At 47.4% G+C, this 22652-nt stretch overlaps 1 protein-coding gene across 1 annotated transcript; it reads left to right on the forward strand.

The window, feature by feature from the left end:
• Positions 1-264: 264 nt before the first annotated feature.
• Positions 265-22603, forward strand: LOC144123519 (putative transporter YutK). The gene is made up of 12 exons (XM_077656336.1): positions 265-298; positions 898-1138; positions 9200-9259; positions 9917-10058; positions 11373-11585; positions 12564-12725; positions 15052-15177; positions 16090-16217; positions 17943-18108; positions 19329-19487; positions 20070-20253; positions 21439-22603. Exons 2-12 carry the CDS (start codon positions 906-908, stop codon positions 21456-21458), a joined length of 1593 nt encoding a protein of 530 aa, XP_077512462.1. The 5' UTR covers positions 265-298; positions 898-905; the 3' UTR covers positions 21459-22603.
• The last annotated feature ends 49 nt before the right edge of the window (positions 22604-22652 follow it).

Raw genomic sequence — 22652 nt, forward strand, 5'->3', positions numbered from 1 at the left:
AAAGCAAGGTGCGAAGGCACCCTGTGCGCTGTAGAGTATCAGTGCACGTTACTTCCCTCGTTGGACTAAATTAGCACTAAAGCCTCCGCTTGGGTGGCCATCATTTCCATTGCGCAGATTCTGGAAGTTAAGCCCCATGCTCCATACCATAGCTGTTCTTGTTTTGTTTTTCATTTTCCTTTTCTATCGAAACTTCGAAAAAGTTTCTATCCTATCGCAGTTTTGCGAGCCGCAGGTAATCGTCAAGGCTGGTGTGTGAAGAAGCCACATTCCCTACCCTCCTTGACTTTACATTGACGTGAGTTGCCTACGCGCGATACCAAATTACACTTTCATTGATTTCATTGCCCTGCGGACATAGGCTCCGAAGTTGCACAGTGAGCGCTCGAAATACTTGATACGTGTCACAATTCCTGTTGCTAAAAACACGTAACGAGTGACGTTGTCTAACATGTGCTGTGCTGCGTTCGCAGGAAGCCACGAATTAGTAGCTGAAGACCTCTTCGGAGATGGTTCAATCGATTTTTTTTTGTCTCCGATTCCTGAGTAAAACTTACATGGAGTTTTCTTGCAGACTGCAGCATGGAATTTAGATGCATTATTTGATCACTCTGGGCTGGATATTTGAAGTCCGTATCAGTTGGTAAACTTTTGTTCTTTGGCACGGGTTGAACGCGCTAATAAAAGAGCGAAGAAAGGTGGTTTGTCCATCTGTAAATGGTTGACTTGATTTGCTCTGAATAATGTTGGTCATGATGGGTTCGGAGACTGCGTAATTTTTGTATCGATTGTAATGAAATGTACGCTCTCGAAAGATTACAACGCGAAACACAGTCACTTTTCTGTGCTCGTGCGGACTGCAGGCCAGACTATATGGTATATCTCGCTCTATGGCAGGCACGGCCATGCACAGCGTCGTGGCCAACACCCGTGTGTCGACGACGCTCCAGGATGTCTGGCGCAAGCTGAAGTACGCCAGCTTGCTGGTGCTGCTGCACGCGTATCTGCTGATGGCGATCCGTACACAAGGCTGGGGAGAGACGCAGTGCTCGGGCGCCATGTTCATTACCGCCTCCGTACTGTTCGTGGACGCCGTGCTGCTGCACATGCTTTGCATCGAGAAAAACCTATTTGACAGGTATGTGCAAAGACGTCTTAAATGCAGCTGCTTTTCTACAGGGAAGTCCCGTATCGTATTTTAGGACGAAAGCCCGACGCATCAATGGCGGGCCCGAAAAGAAACAGTTCTCGAGAGCAGTAAAGAACTAGCCTGTCACGTATCGGCGGCGTACGGGGGAGTTGGAAAGGCCATCTTTTTTGGCGATTTTCACTACCTTTAAAAAGCGCCTCAGTTTATTCAAAAAAATTTCACGATGTACTCGCTCTTGTTTATCGATGGTAGCGACCTCCTGTGAGTCAGTCTTGTTACGTCTCGCCTTCGACGCGCGGTATAGCCGGCGCGGATGCAACGGACGCCGCGGCTTCGTTCATCGCGGCCGCAACGCCTCCCGCCAAGCGCGTCCAGACAGGTTTCAGTGCCACGTGTCGTCGTGCGTGCGTGTGTGTGTGTGTGCATGTTTTGCCCACGCTTGTCAAAGCGCGGCAGCCGGGGAGAGGAGCTCTCCAACTGGGAGGCGAGGAGGTCTGACCGGCGCCGGCCTGGCGGACGCGCCCGTCACGCCTGAACATGTTCATGCGTCGCCGTCTTGTGCGACTCATCCCAAGCCGCTCCTTCTTGCCCTCGACTCCGAGGGTATATAAAGAGAGCTGCCCCGGACGCCAACGAGAGACTTCGATTTCTTCCTGCGAGTAACGTGGTCGCCCTGACCGGCTGCTCTTTTGAGATGCCAGAATAAACAAGTTGTTCTGTTGCCAGTCGACTCATCCTTTGCCGGGACCTTCGGATGTTTCCTGCTTTGCCCCAGGCCGCCAGGCCAACGCTACCCTTGGGGCTTGCAACCCATTTGCAACAACTGGTTGCCAGCGGTGGGATCCCGACAACGGAGGCCAGCAGCGAAGATATGCGTTCAACTGTATGCTGAGCAGCACAACGACCATCCGGGAGCAGTGCAACGAGCCCTGTGTGATGACTGGTTGCCTGCAGCGGAACGACTGCGCTGAATTCTTGGCTGCGAGGTTTGGTGAGTGCGGGACTTTCTTCTTCTGAGTTTTGCCAGGCTTTTGTTAGTGTCAGAAACAGAGCTGGTAATTGTGTTGTCGTTGCTGCCGGGTTAGTTTGCGGCAAGACAATAGTAGGCAGTAGAGAAAGCAGCATTCGGAGCAGCCATGGATTTGAAGTCGTTGCGCAAACCGAAATTGCTGGAGCTTGCAAGAGAGTTGGGTCTGGATGTCTCAGACAAACTCAGAAAACCAGAACTGCTAAGGGCTATTCTTGAGTTGGAGGCTGAGGATGACGAGCTGTCGGAATGCCTTGAGACCATTGAGGAGAGGGAACAAAAAGAAAAAGAGAAAAACGAGCGCGAACGTAAAGAGCAAAAAGAGAAAGACGAGCGCGAACGGAAAGAACAAAAAGAGAAAGAGGAGCGCGAACGTAAAGAGCAAAAAGAGAAAGAAGAGCGCGACCACGCTTTAGAAATGAAGCGTCTCGAGGTAGAGATGGAACGCGCTCGTAATGGAAGTCAGGCACACGGTGCAGGAGAACGGGTATCGTTCAAAATGACTGACCTGATGCGGCCGTTTAAGCTTGGAGAGGACATTGGTTTGTTCCTGGTTAACTTTGAGCGAACGTGCGAGAAGCAGGGGTTCTCTCGGGAAACGTGGCCACAGCGCTTGCTCACTTTGTTACCCGGCGAGGCGGCCGACGTAGTCGCTCGCTTGAAGAGAAAGGAGGCAGAGGATTTCGACCAAGTGAAATCGAGTCTGCTAAAAAAGTACAGGCTGTCAGCGGAGGCGTTCCGTCGGAAGTTTAGGGAAAATGAAAAAGGCAGAAATGAGTCATATACAGAGTTTGCCTACAGGCTTATGTCAAACATGCAGGAGTGGCTCAAAGAAGAGAAAGCGTTTGGTGACCACGAGAAAATTCTGCAGTGTTTCGGGCTGGAACAGTTTTATAGTCGGTTACCTGAGAACGTGCGGTACTGGGTCTTGGATAGGCCAGACGTTAGTACAGTGGCTAAAGCCGCCGAGCTAGCCGAGGAGTTTGTGACGCGTCGGGCTCGCGGAGCTAAGGACGGTCAAAAGGGTGAATTTGGCTCCAAGTCTGAGAGGCCGAAGTTCACACCCATGAGAGCAAGGGGGGACACGCGTAGTGCGGATGCGAGTGAAAGCAGTCCGACCGAGCGTAAGGAGACGGCGGCAGCTGAAGCCGAACGCAGAAAGCGGTTCGAGAGGAGGCAAGCGCGCGTGTGTTATACGTGCCAGAAGCCGGGTCACTTTTCGGCGCAGTGTCCAGAAACAAAAAGAGAAGTCGTGTGTTTGTCATTATGTAGCACTGACGAGAACATGAAGCTTCTCGAGCCTTACATGCGAGACTTCCTCGTGAACGGGAAAGAGTGCCGAGTGCTTCGTGATTCCGCAGCTACAATGGATGTAGTTCACCCCTCTTACGTAGAACCCGATATGTTCACGGGCGAGTGCGCATGGATCAAGCAAGCCGTGGAAGCTCACGGCGTGTGTCTGCCCGTAGCAAAAGTGGTTATTGAAGGACCTTTCGGAGCAATTGAGACGGAGGCCGCAGTGTCATCTATGCTGCCCCCCCAGTACCCGTACCTATTTTCGAACAGGTCCGATCACCTCCTGCGCGAGAAGGGGCTTTTGTTTGGTGAGGCTAGCGTTCAGGCCTTATCCAGACCGAGAGTTCGGGAGCTCGCTGCAAAGGCGGTAGTTGCGGGGCCGACGTTGTCGAACAATGAAAAAGGGTCGGAGGCGCAGCAAGCTGATATTCCGAGCACGTCGGAACTGGATAAAATTGAGCCTGTAGCGTTGAAGGCACCAGGTACTGGAGAGGAAATGCCCGACAAGGGAAAGTTAGAAGAGCTTCCGGTCGAGCTTCCGGGACTAAGCTCAGTGACGAACAGGGAAGACACTGATCAGGTCATTAGTGACTTAATCATTAAAGCACCGCTGTCGGCTGAGCAGAAAACCGAACTACACCAACTCTTACAAGAGTTTCAAGGTCAGTTCTCTGAGAGGCCTGGTAGGACTTCTGTCCTTACTCATGATATAGAACTTACCTCGCCAGAGCCAGTACGATCCAAGGCGTACCGGGTGTCACCCCGCCAGCGCGATATTATGGAGGCCGAGGTAAAGAAAATGCTACAGCTCGGTGTTATTGAGGCGGGTGAGAGTGATTATACCTCCCCCTTGATTTTAGTTGAGGTACCGGGCAAGGAACCTCGTCCTTGCGTCGACTACCGTAGGCTCAATTCCATCACTAAGGATCAAATTTATCCGATCCCTAACATCGAGGAGCGCCTTGAGAAAGTTAGTAGCGCTCAGTTTATTTCCACCCTAGATCTTGTCAGGGGTTATTGGCAGGTTCCACTTACAGAGGAGGCTAGTAGGTATGCGGCGTTCATTTCACCAATGGGAACATTCCGTCCTAAAGTTTTGAGTTTTGGTTTGAAGAACGCGCCATACTGCTTTTCAAGCCTCATGGACAAAGTGTTGCGGGGACAGGAAGAATTTGCTTTACCGTATTTAGACGACGTAGCGATATTCTCCGCATCCTGGTCTGAGCATATGGCACACTTGCGGGCAGTGCTAACCCGCCTGCGCGAAGCGGGCTTGACAGTCAAAGCTCCCAAGTGCCAATTAGCACAGGCCGAGGTTGTATACCTCGGTCACGTGATTGGACAGGGTCGTCGCCGCCCCTCTGAAATAAAGGTGGCCGCTGTGCGAGACTTCCCGCAACCGCGCACGAAGACCGATATTCGGTCGTTCTTGGGTGTCGCCGGCTACTATCAGAGGTACATCCCCAGGTACTCCGATATCGCGGCTCCCCTGACGGATGCTCTAAGAAAAACAGAGCCCCAAACAGTCGTCTGGAGCGAGACAAAGGAGAGAGCTTTTAGCGCCCTAAAGAGCGCCCTAACAAGCCAGCCTGTGCTACGATCGCCAGACTATACCAAAAGGTTCGTTGTTCAGTGCGATGCTAGTGAGCGAGGCATGGGCGTTGTACTGTGCCAAAGGGACAATGGAGAAGTGGAACACCCCGTCCTGTATGCTAGTCGTAAGCTGACCTGTCGTGAGCAGGCGTACAGCGCCACCGAGAAAGAGTGTGCGTGTCTCGTGTGGGCCGTTCAGAAATTGTCATGCTACCTAGCCGGCTCGAGGTTTATCATTGAGACGGATCACTGCCCTCTCCAATGGCTGCAGACCATATCTCCCAAAAATGGCCGCCTCCTGCGCTGGAGCCTCGCTTTGCAACAATATTCCTTTGAGGTGCGTTACAAAAAGGGGAGTCTCAACGGTAACGCCGATGGCTTAAGTCGAAGCCCCTAACGTGGGAATCCGCCTCAAAGTTGTTGGTTACTGATGTTTTCTTCCTGAGGCAGGATTTTTAACATATTGCTTTTGTTTAGTGTTTCAAAGTGATTATGTGCTTTCTAGTGCAATTTTCCAATTTGTGGACGCGTTCTGAGTGCTGCTTGACTACTGTAAGGAACTAGGCAGTAGTAAAAAAGGGGAAAGAGCCTGGCAGAGCTTAGTGAGGGTTGTCTCGTGCTTGCTGACTGAGCGGTTGCGTTTCGGCGTAGTTCTAACGCTTGCTGGGAACGAGCACAAAAATGGCAACTCTCCCGAAGTGACTTTGCAGTGTCCTATGTGATCCTGAACCCGAGAACGAGGCCTTCTCTGTGCGCTGCGCTCAAGCAACGTCGGGGGACGACCGGTTTCGTTTACGAGCATCATCGAGCGACATCCCTCTGGACAGCGGATGCAGTCCCCTGACCATCGGGATCTCCTTCTCCCGGCGGGGCGGTCTGTTACGTCTCGCCTTCGACGCGCGGTATAGCCGGCGCGGATGCAACGGACGCCGCGGCTTCGTTCATCGCGGCCGCAACGCCTCCCGCCAAGCGCGTCCAGACAGGTTTCAGTGCCACGTGTCGTCGTGCGTGCGTGTGTGTGTGTGTGCATGTTTTGCCCACGCTTGTCAAAGCGCGGCAGCCGGGGAGAGGAGCTCTCCAACTGGGAGGCGAGGAGGTCTGACCGGCGCCGGCCTGGCGGACGCGCCCGTCACGCCTGAACATGTTCATGCGTCGCCGTCTTGTGCGACTCATCCCAAGCCGCTCCTTCTTGCCCTCGACTCCGAGGGTATATAAAGAGAGCTGCCCCGGACGCCAACGAGAGACTTCGATTTCTTCCTGCGAGTAACGTGGTCGCCCTGACCGGCTGCTCTTTTGAGATGCCAGAATAAACAAGTTGTTCTGTTGCCAGTCGACTCATCCTTTGCCGGGACCTTCGGATGTTTCCTGCTTTGCCCCAGGCCGCCAGGCCAACGCTACCCTTGGGGCTTGCAACCCAAATGCAACAGTCTATCGTTGCTCGACGGTATAAAAGGACTAAACGAGGGACAAGAAAGAAAACACTGGCATGTGAGAACAGCTGGCGTGAATGGGGAGCTAAGGTAGATGTAAAGTGGTTGCGTGGCTTGCATAGAACCCCATATGTTCAAAACATGGTGGCTTATGGTGCGTAGCCAGCGCCCTTTTCGAAGTCAGTGGACAACTAAGCAGGCAGCGACGTCATAATTAAAAAAACACATTACTTCATAGACAGATAATTTCAGGCACAAAAAATAAATCTTCGAACATATCGAAGTTCAGCGAGACACATGACTCATAGAAGAAGAAAGAAGACACGACAAATGCAGACTAGCGACGCAGTTTTTGCATATTCAGCGTTCATTGTCTTCTTTCTTTGTCCTGGCCTTGTGTTTAGCTGCCCAAATATTTATCTGAATGGCCGACATGTACTACGTCTTATAGGTATATTAACAACTCCATATTTTGAATCTGTTCTTGAGCATGTTTGTGAGCAATAGTTTGTGACAGAACTGTGTCCATGGAGTTCAGCTCACTTAAAAAGAGACAATAATGCAATTGTTAAGTCGTAAATTATTACCTAAAAACTGCAACACAAGGCTCGGAAGTTGCACAACAAGAGGTTGCTCAACTAACCCACAAGACAAGTTTAAAATTTGCACGCACAGAGGAAGAGATAGTTGCCTGCTCTGCACGAGTGACATAAGAGTGCTATAAATGGCGCCTTTTATAGCTCACGGAAGACATAAATTTTTGTCAATGCAATGAAAAGCGATGCAGGCAAAATTAACCGTAAAATTAAGCGTTCAAAAATTTATAAAGCAAGGAATGGTACGGGAGAATTAACAAATGCGAATAATGAGACTGCGATCACAGGAAACGTTCAACCAAGCACTTTCTGCAGGAGATTACCTACGAAGTTATCAATAAAACAACTAACACCAATAAAGACTTCTGCGTGCCTAACCTATAAATAGAAATAGCACCTGATCGCACTAAACTTTGCACAGGAAGCGAACCATGCCATTTGAGGTACAGCACTCTTTTCTGTAATCTATGAGAGTAAGAGGGCACTATCACGTCTTCATAGCATCATCAAAATTCAGTGTATACCAAATCCTTTTCAGTCACAGTTTTTTGTACTCAGTAATGAGTAAATAGCGCAAACGTTCAAGGGAGCTCCTGTTGACAAGAGATGGGCATTGCGGAAGCACCAAGTTAAAAAGCGATATTTTGAAGCATGACGGCCAGAAAAAAAAGGAATTTGTGGTCTTTGCATTCATAACAGCATTCGCTTATCTGCGCCATTACATAAGGAATGCAAATCGCATCCGACTCGGCTGAAATACATGGCGAAGAATGACCTCCTTTTTGCCTCTTGTGTGGCGTCATTGGAGATTGCTGGAGCGCTTGCTAGGATTTATACCATGTAATTAGGCAGGGCTGTCAACACAGGCAACATGCAATCGTTGCGCAACAACGAAAAATACATATGACTGGAGCTGTCGGATTTGAGTTGTGATGGCCATGTGTGCACAGGTAGGATCTATATATACCTTTGAAGTTTCACGCAAGTAAAGTATCTAAAACTTCGCCCCTGCTATCACGTTTCGCTTTTTTTAATGATTCAGCATTAGAAGCTTATCGCAAAAAGAATGTGATGTCACACATAAAATTCACTGACTGGCTGGAGGGGAATGACGTCTTGAGACCGGAAGTGACAACTATAAAATCCGATGTAGCTTTATTGCCTTCGTGTCGCCACCTCTACACATTTCGGTGAAACATCTAGCCACCAGCTTGGTGACCCGTAGAGATGTCTGGTTAGGCGCAGAAAGACCCGTAGGCGTCCGCAAACAATACTGTAAAAGAATAACACAAGCTTCGGCGTAAAGGCATCAACGGCTTCTAATGCAATCGCATTGCTTAATTAATGTAATTATGTGTTCGTGGGAATTCTATTTCATCTATATGTCGCTGGCGTGATATAGCCAATGGAGGCCTGGGTATTACTCCGTGCGCCTCTTTCTCAGCATGAAAGTGATATTTTGCGCACTACTTGGGAGTGAACAATAGAACATCAGAATTTTCTGTGGATTAAGTTCGGAAAGGAATGTGTTATCGTGAATTCACTTTCTAGAGACTAACAGTTTTTTCCTAACTTTTTATACCACTGACAAAAAGTTAGTGAAATTTAGCAAGTTTCATTTTAATCTTCTAGCAGTCGCCAGAGTGTACATAGCCCTACTGCCTGAAATATGGGCATAAGCACGAATTTAGGGTTCAGGACGTCAACTGGAAGAATTATCAAGTAAACCTGATATGAAAACTTTGTAATTGTACCAAAAATGCTGATTAGTAAAACGGCGTTGGTAACTTTTCACATCTTCATGGTACGCATGTTGCTTGCACACTTTTTCAAGTTTGGCTTGTTGTCGCCGCCGCATACCAATGAGCCTGAAGCAGCAGCGCTCCGATTAGAGGCTTTCGCAGAGCGATACGCAGAGCAGTCCAGGATTCACCTAGGCTGAATTAAATTTTAAAAAGTAAAAGAAGGCTATAGCACGATTCTTTATCGGCGCATAGTGCTGTTGTAGGTTCTGCTAGTCGTGACTGTTTCGTGCCCTAGCAAACTTTTGCATCGTCGCATCTGATATTAGTACCTGAATAGTAACACGGGTGTTTTCATATGGCAGGATCGTCGACAGAACTAAAAGCCTCAAGATCCGCTCTGACCGTCTGAAAAATCTACAAATGTAAGTTACCATCTCGTAGATCTTCGTCTTTGAATATATGGGAAGCTCAGCAGCTTCTTTTCCCTGTGTACGATGCACATTGGTCTTCTAAAAGCCACAATAAAGGCGTATTATTCTGAAATAGCGAAAATAATAAAAAACTCTTTGAGAGGTGAACAATTAAAGGCTTTAGTCGTAACTGTTCGTGCTCATGCATTTTCCCATATCGTTTCCACCATAACGCAGCCGCCAGCGCCAGAATATAGGTATTTAGCTCATGCTCAAATGTCGAAAGTCTGTATTAAAGTAACTGCAACAAATGAATATTTCTGAGTGCACTCGTATACCCTACAGACTTTATGACAAAAAAAAACTGAACAAGTGACGGGGGAGCCTCAGGGTGTTTAGGCAATGTTTTTACGAGAGGAGTTGTCTTCGTCTTGTTTTACTAGAGACTATGATATACAAATGCGGTAATAACTAGTCGAAGCATCCAATGAAAATAACATCAGGCATGGTTATCTTGTTAGCACCGTTAGGGCCAGGGCAAGTGGCTAATGCGGTCGTCTGGTCTAAATGGCAAGCCAGGTAGGTGCACTGCCATCGGGTTTATGCGAATACTCCGGAATGAGCCCTCTTTTTGTAATTACACATGGAGTGGACATCTCAAAATTGCAGGATTTTCTGGACCCTGGTTGTGACCGTCGTCGGCACATACGTGTTGCTGGAAAGCAGAAGCAGCACGGCGAGGCTCACGGCTCTTGGTGGCGTCGGCCTATGTATCTTGTTGGGCTACGTCTGTTCCAAAAACCGCAGAGAGGTGAGGACCCTGGAGTTGATCGAGCGGAGAGCGGGACAGCAGGCACGAATCTGTTCCTCAAACGCTCGTGTAATAGATTACGCACAACAAAAAGTCTTGTAGCGATGTATGAAAGGCCCCAAAAACTAATGCGGTTTTTCGTGTTTTCCTCCTGGTACTCGCCAAGTGCTACTAAATAACTGCCCCGCATAAAACTTCTGTGTAATAGGGATATAGCTACAGCTCTTTGCTAAGAAATTAAGCGTGTGCCTAAATCTGCCTATTACCTATGACGTATTTACATGCCGGCACGCATAGACTACAACCCTACCGCCAAAGCAGTATTAGAACAAACAAATGAATCAAACGACCAATCTGTAAAGAGCCTGTGGAAAAGTTTAGGCGCATCGTTCCAAGCCAAATCACCTAATACATATATCAAATCTGCAATAAAAATACGTCTTACGTGCTGGTTTCAAAGTTTAAAATTTTTTTATTCGCCATTAATGCATATACATTCATAAATTTTGACCTGCCTAGCATGCTTTGCTCGGCAACAGGAGGAGAATCCGGCAGGAAAAAAAATTTCTTGACTGAATTACGTGGAAATGATGATTAATCTGCCAACACAATAACACATACAAAATCGTTCAAACTATACACAAGGCAATAAATTTGAACGCCAATTCGGCTCTCGTGAAACTTTTATGAGGTTTAGGTCCACAAGCAATAACCTTCAAGGGCGTTGGTTTCCTTTTGGCATTGTGTTCGATTCATCTGGAGGAGTCCGGAGATCAAGGCGGACACAGAACACATTCTGTACTCATGTAACACTGTTATTACTTTTTTTTTATTTTCCTTACCCGCTCCTCCATCCGGGAGTGTTTGGCTTCACTCAGGCTCGGCAGATCATCAGCGGGCCTTGGCGGAGCATGCGGTCTTCTTCACTGGGCATTAGTGCTGGCCTCAAATAAAGTGTCTTTTTCCTCCTGCTTCCTTCAAACCACTACAAACATTTAAAGTCCAAAACTCAAGAGCTCTTACAATCATTTTGCCTATGGGACTATTTATGATTTTGGGTGCTTTACGGGGCAAACCGCAAGTCGTAGCCGTCCCTGAGCTGGAATCTCATGGCAATTAACTGGCGTGTACAGTAGAAATAAGGAGCTTTAAAGGTCAATTAAGCACTTACTACCTCATGATGCTCCGGTTCAGCGCGCTTGAGTTCAGCCGCCACAATAACATGAAATCAGCGAGCTGCAATGAAATACTAGTCGTTAACACGGCAGCATTCACATGTTCCTGTTCGCCTGACGCAAGCACTGCACTTCTCAGATCCCATGGCCCAGCGTGCTGGCCGCTGTGATGGCGCAGTTCCTGTGCGGCCTCCTGGTTGTACGGTGGGCACCCGGAGTCTTCGAGTGCTTGAGCGTTCGCGCCGAAGGAGCAATCAACAGCACATTTCATGCCAGTGGCTTCATCTTTGGATACCTCGAGGATGGCCGCTACGTAGGACTGCCACGTCAGCCGCCCATCTTTGCCTTCCATGTACGTCACTAAATGCAACGACACCCCTTAATTGCCTCTCGCTAATATTTTCTACTTTCATAAAACTTCCAAGTTAGTTTTTAGTCCACAGAACACGTTGCGGATTCGATGATCTTGCCATATTATAATTAACCAAACGTCAGATTATGATTGTAAGGATGTGTGTGTTGCGGCTACCCTTCTGATCGGTTAAGTAAAACTTGTTAGACCACTGCACGCGTTTAGAAAACCTGGCTGTGCTAACTCAAAGAGCTAAGAGACATCACGTCGCGAGAATGGTGTTTTTTCCATGTGTGAATCGGCCTACGAACAAGGCGCTTTATTTGAGGTTATTGGTTTACCAAAACAAAAATTAAATGTTTGCGCGTGTTGTTACTAATATCTAACCGTGCCATGTACTTGATGTAGAACATGACAAAGGGAAACATATAATAACCGCGACAAAGCGATAGTGAGAGTCCTAATATAAGGATGAAGTGCTAGGATATACTATCACTGTTGCTATTGTTCCTTCCAGCGTTTCAAAATGGTGGATTCTATTTTTTTTTACATCTTGGTGGACGAGAAATTCGAGATATAATATGCACAGTTTGTCTTTAACTTTGTCTTTAACAGTTTGTCTAGTAACTTTAGTCATTTGTATAATGATTCAGTTTATAAACTAAGGGCGTGTTAAAAGTGAAATGCGGCTGAACACAGAGATGACTACCATTTTACAAGCATTGGCAGCCAACCTCCTCGTGCTGACGATTCAAGGTTCATGAACGAGAGGGGGAGCGGTACGTAATTTTCGTTTGTAAAGGAGTTAACGCAAGCAAGAGACGAATCACATAGTAGCCGACGACCGCAAGCGTTACAAGAAATGTCGGCGCTGCCTATGTGATTCGTCCTCTGTTCCCACCGCCTCTTTTCAAACGATATGCGCCAGCTCGCCCAACTTGAAATTATAGTGGTATAATATCCGCTTTTGTTTTCCAGAACCTCCCAGTCGTTTTGTTCTTCAGCTTCCTGATGGCGGTACTGCACTACTGGGGGGCCGTGCAGTTCCTCGCCGTCAATGTGGGAAACCTGCTGCAGATGATCACCCGCATCTCTGCCCCTGAGTGCATCTGTTCCGCGGCCACCATAATCGTAGGCCTGGTAGGGCATCCCTTCCATACTTGCCCATTCCTGAAAAAAAGCTAGAGTGGAAAATAGTAGGACATCCGGCCGATACTTCTCGATTGTGGAAAAGCTAAAGTCAAGAATTGTAAGCCTGGTAAGACGTCCGTCCAAAACTGGTCGCTTATGGAAAAGCTACGGTGAAGAATAGTAGGTCTGGTAGGACATCCCCCTAAAACTTGTCGATTACATGAGAGCTGCAGTCAACAAGAGTACAGTTCCGGCTGTGCTCAAAATAACTGAGGCTGAAAGCATTTTTTTGTGTGTGTTCAAGGAAAGCGTAACTAAAAAGATCAGCTAAAACCTAAATTTCGTCATAATAAGAAAACTTTTGTAACTTCTTTATTTTTAAAGGGCCCCAGAAAGGGGCTCTCAATAAAGTTGCGATATGTCTGGGATGTTAAAAGACACCGTTTCATAATTATCCCCCAGCAAGAATTTTTTAAATGCGTTTTGTGAAGCTGAGTTATAGGCTGACAAAATTTGAACTTTCGCGTCTTCGCGCCTTTCCCTCGCCTTTCTCACGCCAAAACTACGGCGATTCTCCGTCGGCCCCACCCATTAGTGCGCTCCCCTACCTCCGCCTTTACCTCCGCCCGGCTGCGGCGCGAGCGGAGTGGCCGCGGCTGCGGTAGCGCGTGGCGTCTGAAAGAATTTGGCGCTGTGAACCAATTATAACCCCCACCTGCTGACGTCACTTGTATGACGTGACGTCTTATGCCAGGTTCTCGCGCGAAAGCCCGGCACAGCGCGTCGCCGCGAGGTGCGAAAGCGGGAATTTTTAAAAATGTATTGTAAATTTCCCGCTCGCTTTTGAGATCTCGTACGCGGCATGGATGCTCGCTGGCCTGTACTCTACAGAGTGCAAGCAATTTAAAGCCAAGCCAAACACCCATTTCTGTGCGCCTTTAAATAACCCTTACTGACGAGCTAGTTGGTTCATGATCTTTGAAAAACAACTGTGCGCTTAACAACTGTGCGTGTATGGCCTTATTCTTAGTCGCATATAACTAAACTTACTAGCTACACCTCAGCTCTAGTATAGTTAAACCGCAGCTCTCATTGAAATTTAAACGTAAACTAAACAAAAGCTTAGCTTATCTGGTAATTTTAGTACTATCTCAATATTGTTTCTCCTTGTGTTATTTCGCGAGGCCTAAATTTGCGCAACAGTTTGTCATTGTTCTTTATATATTTTCTTCATTGTCGCATGATGTGATGTAACTGCGTATACGTGCAATAATATACAAGTGCAATATGCCCTTACCCGCTCGCCGGAATTTATAGATCGCCTATTTAGTGTGCTTTATGTCACGTGCTTCCCTACATGCAATGCTTTTGTATTGCGATTTTGCTGTACGCCAATGTTTCTTTCTACCGCCCAACCCTGTGTACCATTGTTCCACACAGTCTATGCCGAGAAGAGTTCATGTGTCCACCTGATTGCCTTCTTTTCCCCCGGCGTTAAGGCCATTGTCACTCGATTCTATTTATTGCACTCACTGGGCCTCCTTTTCCACACCCGTCTCGACCCTTTTATTGTTTACTGTGCTGCCGAGTATGTTCCTAGATACTCCCGTCGCTTCCCAGTTATGATATATTCTACTTCTTTTCATGGAAAAACATAAAAGCTGACAATCTACTCGGCTCTCCTGTGTTCCCATTTCGGCGCCTACCATACCGCTATCATTTCCACCCTCACAATGAGGCTAGGTGCTCTCATTACCATCGCAGATCGTTTGGGGCATCGTGTTTCGCCCGTGTACTTCCTGCACTTTTTCCTGATTTTGTGTACTCGCTTTTCGTGTCCATGTTCCGCCGTTTTTATGTTTGCGTTCTATCCATCCTCCGCATTCTCCTTTCCTGCTGTTTCTTACACCACCCGCCCTGATTTATATGTTTTTGTTTTATGTGTATCCCTCCAAGGACATGGTTGTTAATGCTATCTTTCCGAGTGTTATATTTTTTACCCTCTTAGTTCTCCACACTACTTGCTGTGCTAATAACTGCACCGAACGACTATAACGCCCCTTAAAGGCTACCATGTGCTCCAACTACAAGGTCTCGACACTACCGCGAGCTCAGGTAATACCTGTACCTCGCGTGGAATAAAACAGTATTCTACTGTATTATAATTTTTTGTGCAATATTCTCAATTGGGCAACCACACCGACTTCATGAAAAATGCGAACGGCAGGTAGAGTGGTGAAAAGTTCCTTTAATCAGCAAAGATATTCACCCTACTCGATGCGTAATAGGATGTGAGCGCGCGGTTCTGACCGAGCGCTTTCTTTCCTCGCTGAAGCCGATGGCGGTGGAGTTCATCAAGCCTTTCATGGGGGAGATGACGCGCTCGGAGCTCCACTGCATCATGGCGGCGGGATTCTGCGGAGTGCCAGCCGCCATATTCGCCATGCTGCTAAATATGGGCGTAAGTGCTTGTCCGGAAAGGTAGCGTGTATACTCTACGAAGAACTTGCAGTTTTCGGAAGCCGTAGTGTTTCTTTCGTTCATGCACCTAGTGGCACGTGTCATTGGCGCTTCTCCCTCGTTAACATGCGTCAGAAGGGACTTCTCTTTCAAGGAAGTGTATCACTAAGATAAGCTGATTTTAACGATAAAGACTCCTTGAGTCGCAGGTCATTCATTATCTTCCTTTGCAACAAAAAACATGCAGTATATCCTGCGTAAAGATGTAGAGTATGACCGCTGCTCTTAAACTTGCGCGCACACACAAAACAAAATCGCATTGACACTTAATTTCGTTACGTGTTGACAATGCGAGAGTATCAGCCGCTGTTTATGCCTTTACCGGAAGTGACGCCCCTCCCGGTCTGGTTAACTCTCTTCCGGCTGTAGGCACGAGCCAATGTCGGGCGACAGTAGCGTAGCACATCGTAACATTGTTTTCCATCGCGTGATATATTTTCAAAACTCGAAGCGTTCTTCGAGCACACTTTGCTTAAGGGGCTACTTATAACAGCCCGTTTCTTCAACAATGCCGCTTCCACAGTCGTGACACCTCGGATGTGACTATAGGGGGGAAAACTAGTGAAGGATATTATAGTTGTCAGCCATGTCGAAATGCGCGTCCAAAAATACATTATTTTGTAGGTTTATGCCTTAGGAGCGAAGGAACGAGCAGCTGACTCGGATCTAGGCAAGAATAGAACTGCCTGCCGTGGCTGCACATGCCACCGCCCCGTGCCTTCTTTATTTTCTTTCTCGCGCGGGTACTCTTTGGCCGTGCTCTTGGCGCAGCCAAGGAAGGGCCCTACAATTTCATAGGACAAAGGAAAGGGAACAGTTATTATATTTAATAATGACCCCGGACGCCACGCAGAATTACGGCAATCACCTGCTGGCAGCCAACCTGATGACAATTCCGGCGGGTCTCGGCATGGCCAAATTGCTGCTACCTGAAACAGAGAAGGCACCGCTTGGAGGCGCCAACATCAAGCCACTCGTCAGGTAAGCGGCCCACTCAGTGGCATGTCCTGCGTGCAGGCCAGGCGATAGTAGTCGTTTGTTGCATGTTGTGAAGTGATCGCACGCTAAGAAGAACCCTGGGTGATAAAGAAATGTCGTATTTTCTTAGTTTTACTAGAAAAAACTGAAAATGCTCATCACCGTGCGATGCAGAAGAGTCATTCACGGAATGAGCACCAGGCTGCGGTGGTGCCACGGACTAGTCCAGGAATGATCAATGCTTGCGAAAGCATGTAATTTGCGCCATTGCGAGAGTTTCTCTGGCACATTCAGGCGATTTTCTCAGTTTTTTTTTTGCAAAAATATATCCTACGCGCACTTTTCCACGTATGATCTGATGCTAATGAGATTGAAGAGCCGCTATATGCGTGCAGGTTTTCTGGTGCCAGCAATAAAGTGAGAGATCATGGAAGCAGGCAGTTTTGCCACTATTTTTAAACTCTTTCAGAACAGCGACTGCGCTGTTCTTATTAGGCACCGCGCCTATGTTTATAAAAAGTTCATTTGCTTGCGATAGAGAGGTCTCTGTATATACCGGGCGCTATTTCTTAACAAACATCGCTGAATACACTTTACCACAAAGTGCACATTTCAGGCGCGAATAGTTTTATGCAAGACTATCGTAATGGCCGGCCTCAGTAAGACGTGCATTCATATATGCTGCTCTTTTAAGCATGAAAAGGGTGGTGGAAGTGATATTGATTATTTCATTCAAATTCCATTTCATTCTGTTTCTTTTATACTTCGTTGCCCCACGCCCTCACTCCCATTGGAATCAATGAGGTGGACGGACGATGAGAACCAAACCGAACCGAACCAAAAATAATTTCATCACAACCGACTTTCAGTAATTACATGCCTTCAATCCGCTGCTTACAAGCAAGATGACAGTGCAAGGCAAGGTTAATTTTTCCGCGAAAACAGCGTGCGAAAAAGGAGACCACATTTTTCGCGCTTTCTGTCAGTAGACACGATCAGAAATCTTAACTCTATTTTTAAGATTAAATTGCTTAATAAAGTTCACGCCCACAAATAAACGCAAAGTGGTGCCGAGGTAGGAAATGGTAAACTATTCTATCTGTCCCTTTTTTTGTGCAAGCAGCCTGACAATCAATGGATCTAGCTTTTCTGTACTGCTAAATGCTGAAAGTAGTTCGTTTTTTTTTTATTCACCAGTTGTACACTAGTGTTCATCGTTGATTTCATTGATTTCAATCGTATTCTCTACAAAGTACGCCTCGGCCGTCTAAACCAATGCCTCAGCCAGGGTATCAGTTTTCAAAAGCCACACAGTGATTTCTTCCTTGTCGCGTGTTTATTTCTTTACACCCTTCATAAACACAAGACAGGCGCCCAAATGGTGTCAACCAGTGATAAACAAGTGGCAGTTTATCGGGAAGTTTTAATGTAAATGTGGTTCTAACTAGGCTGCCCACAGAAAGTCGCCAATAAAGACACCATCAAGTGAATAATTTAGCAGGCTTTATGAAGTCCGGTCCAAGCCATTTCTGAATGCGCAGGGAGGGACTAACGGTGTACTTTGACACGGGGTCTTGTTGACATAAAATGTGTACTGCAATTATAAAGGAGCCCTGTGATGTCAAAACACAGCACAATTGCTGACTTGATAGGTGGCCCTTGCACTGACACCTGGCCCACGGGAAACAATAGTTAGTGATGTATTTCGTACCCTCTCCCTTCACGCAGCTCCGAGAACACGGTGTTTGAGGCAGGCTCCAACGGCGCAATATCCGCGTTACCCGTGGTGGCGCACATCACGGTCACGTTGATCGTGTACGCCGCGTTGATGGCCATGGTGGACGCAGTGGTGGGGAGCATGCTGCTCGCCATAGGGTTCACTGTGCGCCTGCAGGTGAGTGCCGTTGGGGGTTTATGCGACTAAAGCTAACCAATGTAAAAACAGATTCAGGTTATTTGCCTTATTCTTCAAATAAGGCTCATCGGTGACACTCTATGCCTTGGAAGTCATGCTCCGTCGGTTGCAGAAGTACCCATGCTGAAACAATCCCGATAGCAGTGATCTCGTTGAGCCATACGGTGATGGTGCAAGCGCTTACGCATGTCCGCTGTCGCTGTTAGGTTCGCGCGAAAAAAAAATTACGTTGCCAAGCGGGACTGCACTCAGGCAAAAATTAACACGGGTCATCGTCTTCATCATCATTAGTGCTCTGTGTAAACACCACGTGGCAGAGTAGCGTGCCTTCCCAAACCATACGGAATCATGCAGAAAAATGTAGTAAACAGCTAGACATGCCTTCGCCCCCATAATTTTTCACGGCTGCCTCTGCTTCGACTGTCGACAAAATTCGTAGAGGTTTTCGCGGTTCTATCAGCCAGACTTGACCGTTACCGAAAATTTGCAGCTCACAAGTTTTTTTTTTCGTCCACACAGTCGTTTTCTTTCACTGCAAGCGTTCCAGATATCACGACTATGAGCGAAGCAGGCGTCCTGACCAGTCTTGAGCTCAGGACTTCTAGGGATTCCATTCTATAGCACATGCCTTATAACCAAAGCCCTTGGGCTATATCCAAATACTTTTTTGTACAAAACCTGCATACTTGGTCGCAATTTCCGAAGACCTTTACTACGGCGTCCCTCATAGACTGAGTCGCTTTGGGACGTTAAACCCCATAAACCAAACCAAAACCTGCATAGTTGGAAGCAGATCATTGCGTGCTAAGTTCGCTGCTTGAGGATTGGAATTGTGTATTTATTACACCATCATCCAGCTTCACCAAGACCGGGCTGAAACGCATACGTCATCAAGCACAACATAGTCAATGTCTCGAATAAGAAGTAACCTACCAAAAACGTTTTAACACCACTGGCAGGAGCCAGTGAGTGAACTCGACGTGCGTTGATGAATCTGATAATGACCGGGGATCAATGTATCGGCTAAGTACTGACAGTAATGTAGGTACGCAAAGTTTTGAGTAATGGTGGAACCTGAGTCAGTGGTTCAAAGACGGCGCTCAATGGGGCAGAGACATTCGAGTTTGTCATAAGGACTTACTCCAGAGGATGCCAGTGCAATGCGATGACCTTTATGACCCTTTTTGCTGAATGCGCAGGAGCTTCTGGGCACGCTCTTCTCGCCACTGTCGTTCGCCTTCGGTTTGAGCGGCACCGACGCCGTGCACGTTGGCTACCTGGTGGCAGTTCGCACATTGGCAACCGAGATCCTCGCCTTCCTCGAACTTGAGAAACTGCATTCGGCGGGAGCGATTTCGGTGAGGAGGGCGGGCCGTCATGTTAGCGGGCCCAAAATCTCGACACTTCCGTGCCTCACCAAAACGGTGTTGCGACGCCGGAGATGGATCCCGCGCCAAACATTCAGTGGCAGAATTCGCGAAACAGTGAGCATACAAAACTAGCAAAACTAGCGCGTATAGTTAGCTCTATGAGCATATTTTGGCCAAGCCGAACTCCTCTCTCCTTTTCATAGCGATAATTTTCTTTTCTGCGGAGAAATCGCATTAGTTCCTTTCTTCATCTGCAAAGAAGTTCGAAGAATGCAGTGCGCAAATTGGACGAACTTCAGTCTCGACAAGTCACACTTGTACTTTTCCGAGATCTGGAGTGTAACCTTACTACTCGCTTACAACCCTGCGCTACTGATCTTAGGCGTCTTTGGTAACATCAAGCACTCGTGTGAGCAAAGCAAAGTTTTCTGAGAAAATTTTAGCCATTCGGTACGAAGTGTTAATGAGCCCTCCTTTCCGAAGTAACTGTAGCACTTGCAGAGTCTGTTACGAAAAAATGGGCGAACTGATAGTAACGCTTCACGTTCTGGCAACGGGGCACGCGTGCAGGAACGTGCAGCCGTGGTGGCCACGTATGCCCTGTGCAGCGCCTCCAGCCTGGAGCAGATGCCAGTAGTGGCCAACGTTCTGACCAACATAGCACCTCCTCGCCGCGCGGCGGACATTCAAGGAGTCCGATGGAGGGCGCTCTTCACTGGCTGCTTGAGCACCTGTCTCAATGCTTGCATAGCAGGTAGGCGTCGCAAGATGGAGGCATACGTGATCTTCGTGTGACGCGGCAGTACACTTGACGTGGACCGGACGAGGATGTGATCATTATAAAGTGTAGGAACTGGGGAAAAGAGCATTGCTAGTCCTACAACCTGCCGGCCTGCCATTTCAGTGTGTTGGCACTTGAGGCCACCCTCACCGATTTTGCCGATGTCTGTCTAAAGCCTCTGGCAGGTGACGACCTGCCCACCGGTTTGTGGGCAACCTGTCGGCAGGCATTGTGGCGCTAGCACTTAAGTCCGCACTCGCGGATTTCGGCGATCTTTGTCTGAAGCCTACATGAGGGGGACTACCTAGGTGGCCCTTTAAGTTGCAGGTGGGCCAACTACGTTACGTGATCTTGTGACGTCATCACAACCTGTCCCCCGGATTGTGAGAATACTGCCCGCCGTAGGAGGTTGCCGCGAGAGGTCGCTCGGGAAGAGCAACCTGGGTCCCATAAGTTCCACCGGTGGCAGCACCTGCCATCGCAGGGCAGTGACACATTTCTTGACCGCAGCGCCACTGTACCAGATGTAGCATGAGGACTACCAGCGATCTATGAAAGTACAGCAGAGAAGCTTGAAAACAAACTCGAACCGAAACCAAAACTGAACCAAAAACCTAGCGTATCTAACTGTCATTTGGAAAACCAACAATTAGTTGATTTTCCAGAGAGACTTGCGGTAACGGTTAAGGGTCCAGGGTTGGGGCTTAATGCTCTATAAACGATTTTTTTTTTGCGGCTGAAAAAATATACAGCAGAAGCTCAACGTAGCTGTCCTCGTGGAGTGTTTCAAATTTTCGTTCTCGCTCATAGCAGCGGGGAAGCCTACCTCCAACATTTCATTCAGCACGGTAAAAAGTGAGTATTTTTTACGTAGAATGAACCTATGCTGCCAACAAAAAAATTCTTTTCTTCGCTTTTTATTCTGGGCATATATGAGCGACTCAACGGCATCTTTAGGAAGAATCTAGGAGTCGTTAATTTTGCATCATTTTGAAAACATTGAAAATGTTTCATAATCTGTAGAATTACCCCATTATACGCCAAGCTTTTTTATGCTTGTAGTTTCACTTTTGGGGGGGGGGGGGGGGGGGGGTCGCACTGCAGCTTTTTGCTTTTCTGTCTCTCAATGTAATTCGCTCTATCATTTCTCTTTCGCAGGCTGTCTGGTAAAAGACTGACTGCCAGGTGAAAGAAGACTGCGCTGTCTTGGACCCCGGTGCTAGACTCTCCATTGCAATTATTTTATCATTTACTCTCGAGACCAGCCATGTAGTAACCTAATAACGGTCAATAGCACAGCTTACGTTATATCTTGCCTCATCAAGAATAAACGTTTCACGTTTGCAGTCCAACACACTTTGTCGTCGTTCCAAATAATCACTAAGTAAGCCTTGCTCCCCAATCACAAACGCACTCGAATAAATCTGTGATCATTTAGCACGCATGCTGGCGCTCTTGTAGAAAAAAAACGTGTGCGCACAAGCGGTTGCTCAGGAAGGTGAGTATATGTAAAATTTGCATCACTTAGTCCGATGTGTTTTTTCTCCTTGCGCTGCGCTGGCTCCTGTTCTCATCATTTGCCTTAAATAATGCATGGAGCCCAGCAAGCAACAGGAATATTTGCTAATTTTTAATCTCTCCTTACTTTTACCTGGTTATATGCCTCATAACACACGAGATTCAAACTGAGCAGGTGCATTAACACATACTCCCAGGAACAATAGCTGAAAGAAATGTGTACTTTTTCATGGACGCTCTTGTGCCATCACATTTCCACATAACGAGCGAGCTTTGCCAGGTCATGCTAGCGACGACCGGATGCGCATGAGTGCAGGCACCAAACTGCTGTCGGAATCAGGCAATGAATTTACCATCCCCACGGCGGATGATATGTGTTTCTGGAGAGCTGTGAGAATCTGAATTCAAGAAATGCTGCAATACTTCTCCTTTCTTATCGGATGAATGATGCAGTATTCTGGCAATTACTCGTAAGCGTATCGACGCCTGGTTCCAAACCGCATCATGCACAGCGTTTTACGCAACTTCAACCAAGGCCTTAAAAAATGGTGTACCGTAAATATGTGGAACCAACGTCATGTTATTTCCCGTCGTGGAGTGCAACTCGGATATTTTCTTACTTCCGTCTTGCTGCTAGCTGAGATTAGGAACGTAAACTTTGACATCTTCATAAATCATGCGCGCACGCTTCGTTTGTTCAAAACATTTCAGAGTCGCAATACAGCAGAGAAAGAGTCCCCGAGGGATTGGCAGTATCCCAACGGCACCACTCATGCCCAGAAGTTGTGCTTGTCGTGTGCCTGAAGCCGTGCTATGAATAATAATAATAATAATAATAATAATAATAATAATAA

This window comes from Amblyomma americanum, chromosome 3 (assembly GCF_052857255.1).
Source record: "Amblyomma americanum isolate KBUSLIRL-KWMA chromosome 3, ASM5285725v1, whole genome shotgun sequence".
Taxonomy (NCBI): Eukaryota; Metazoa; Arthropoda; class Arachnida; order Ixodida; family Ixodidae; genus Amblyomma; species Amblyomma americanum.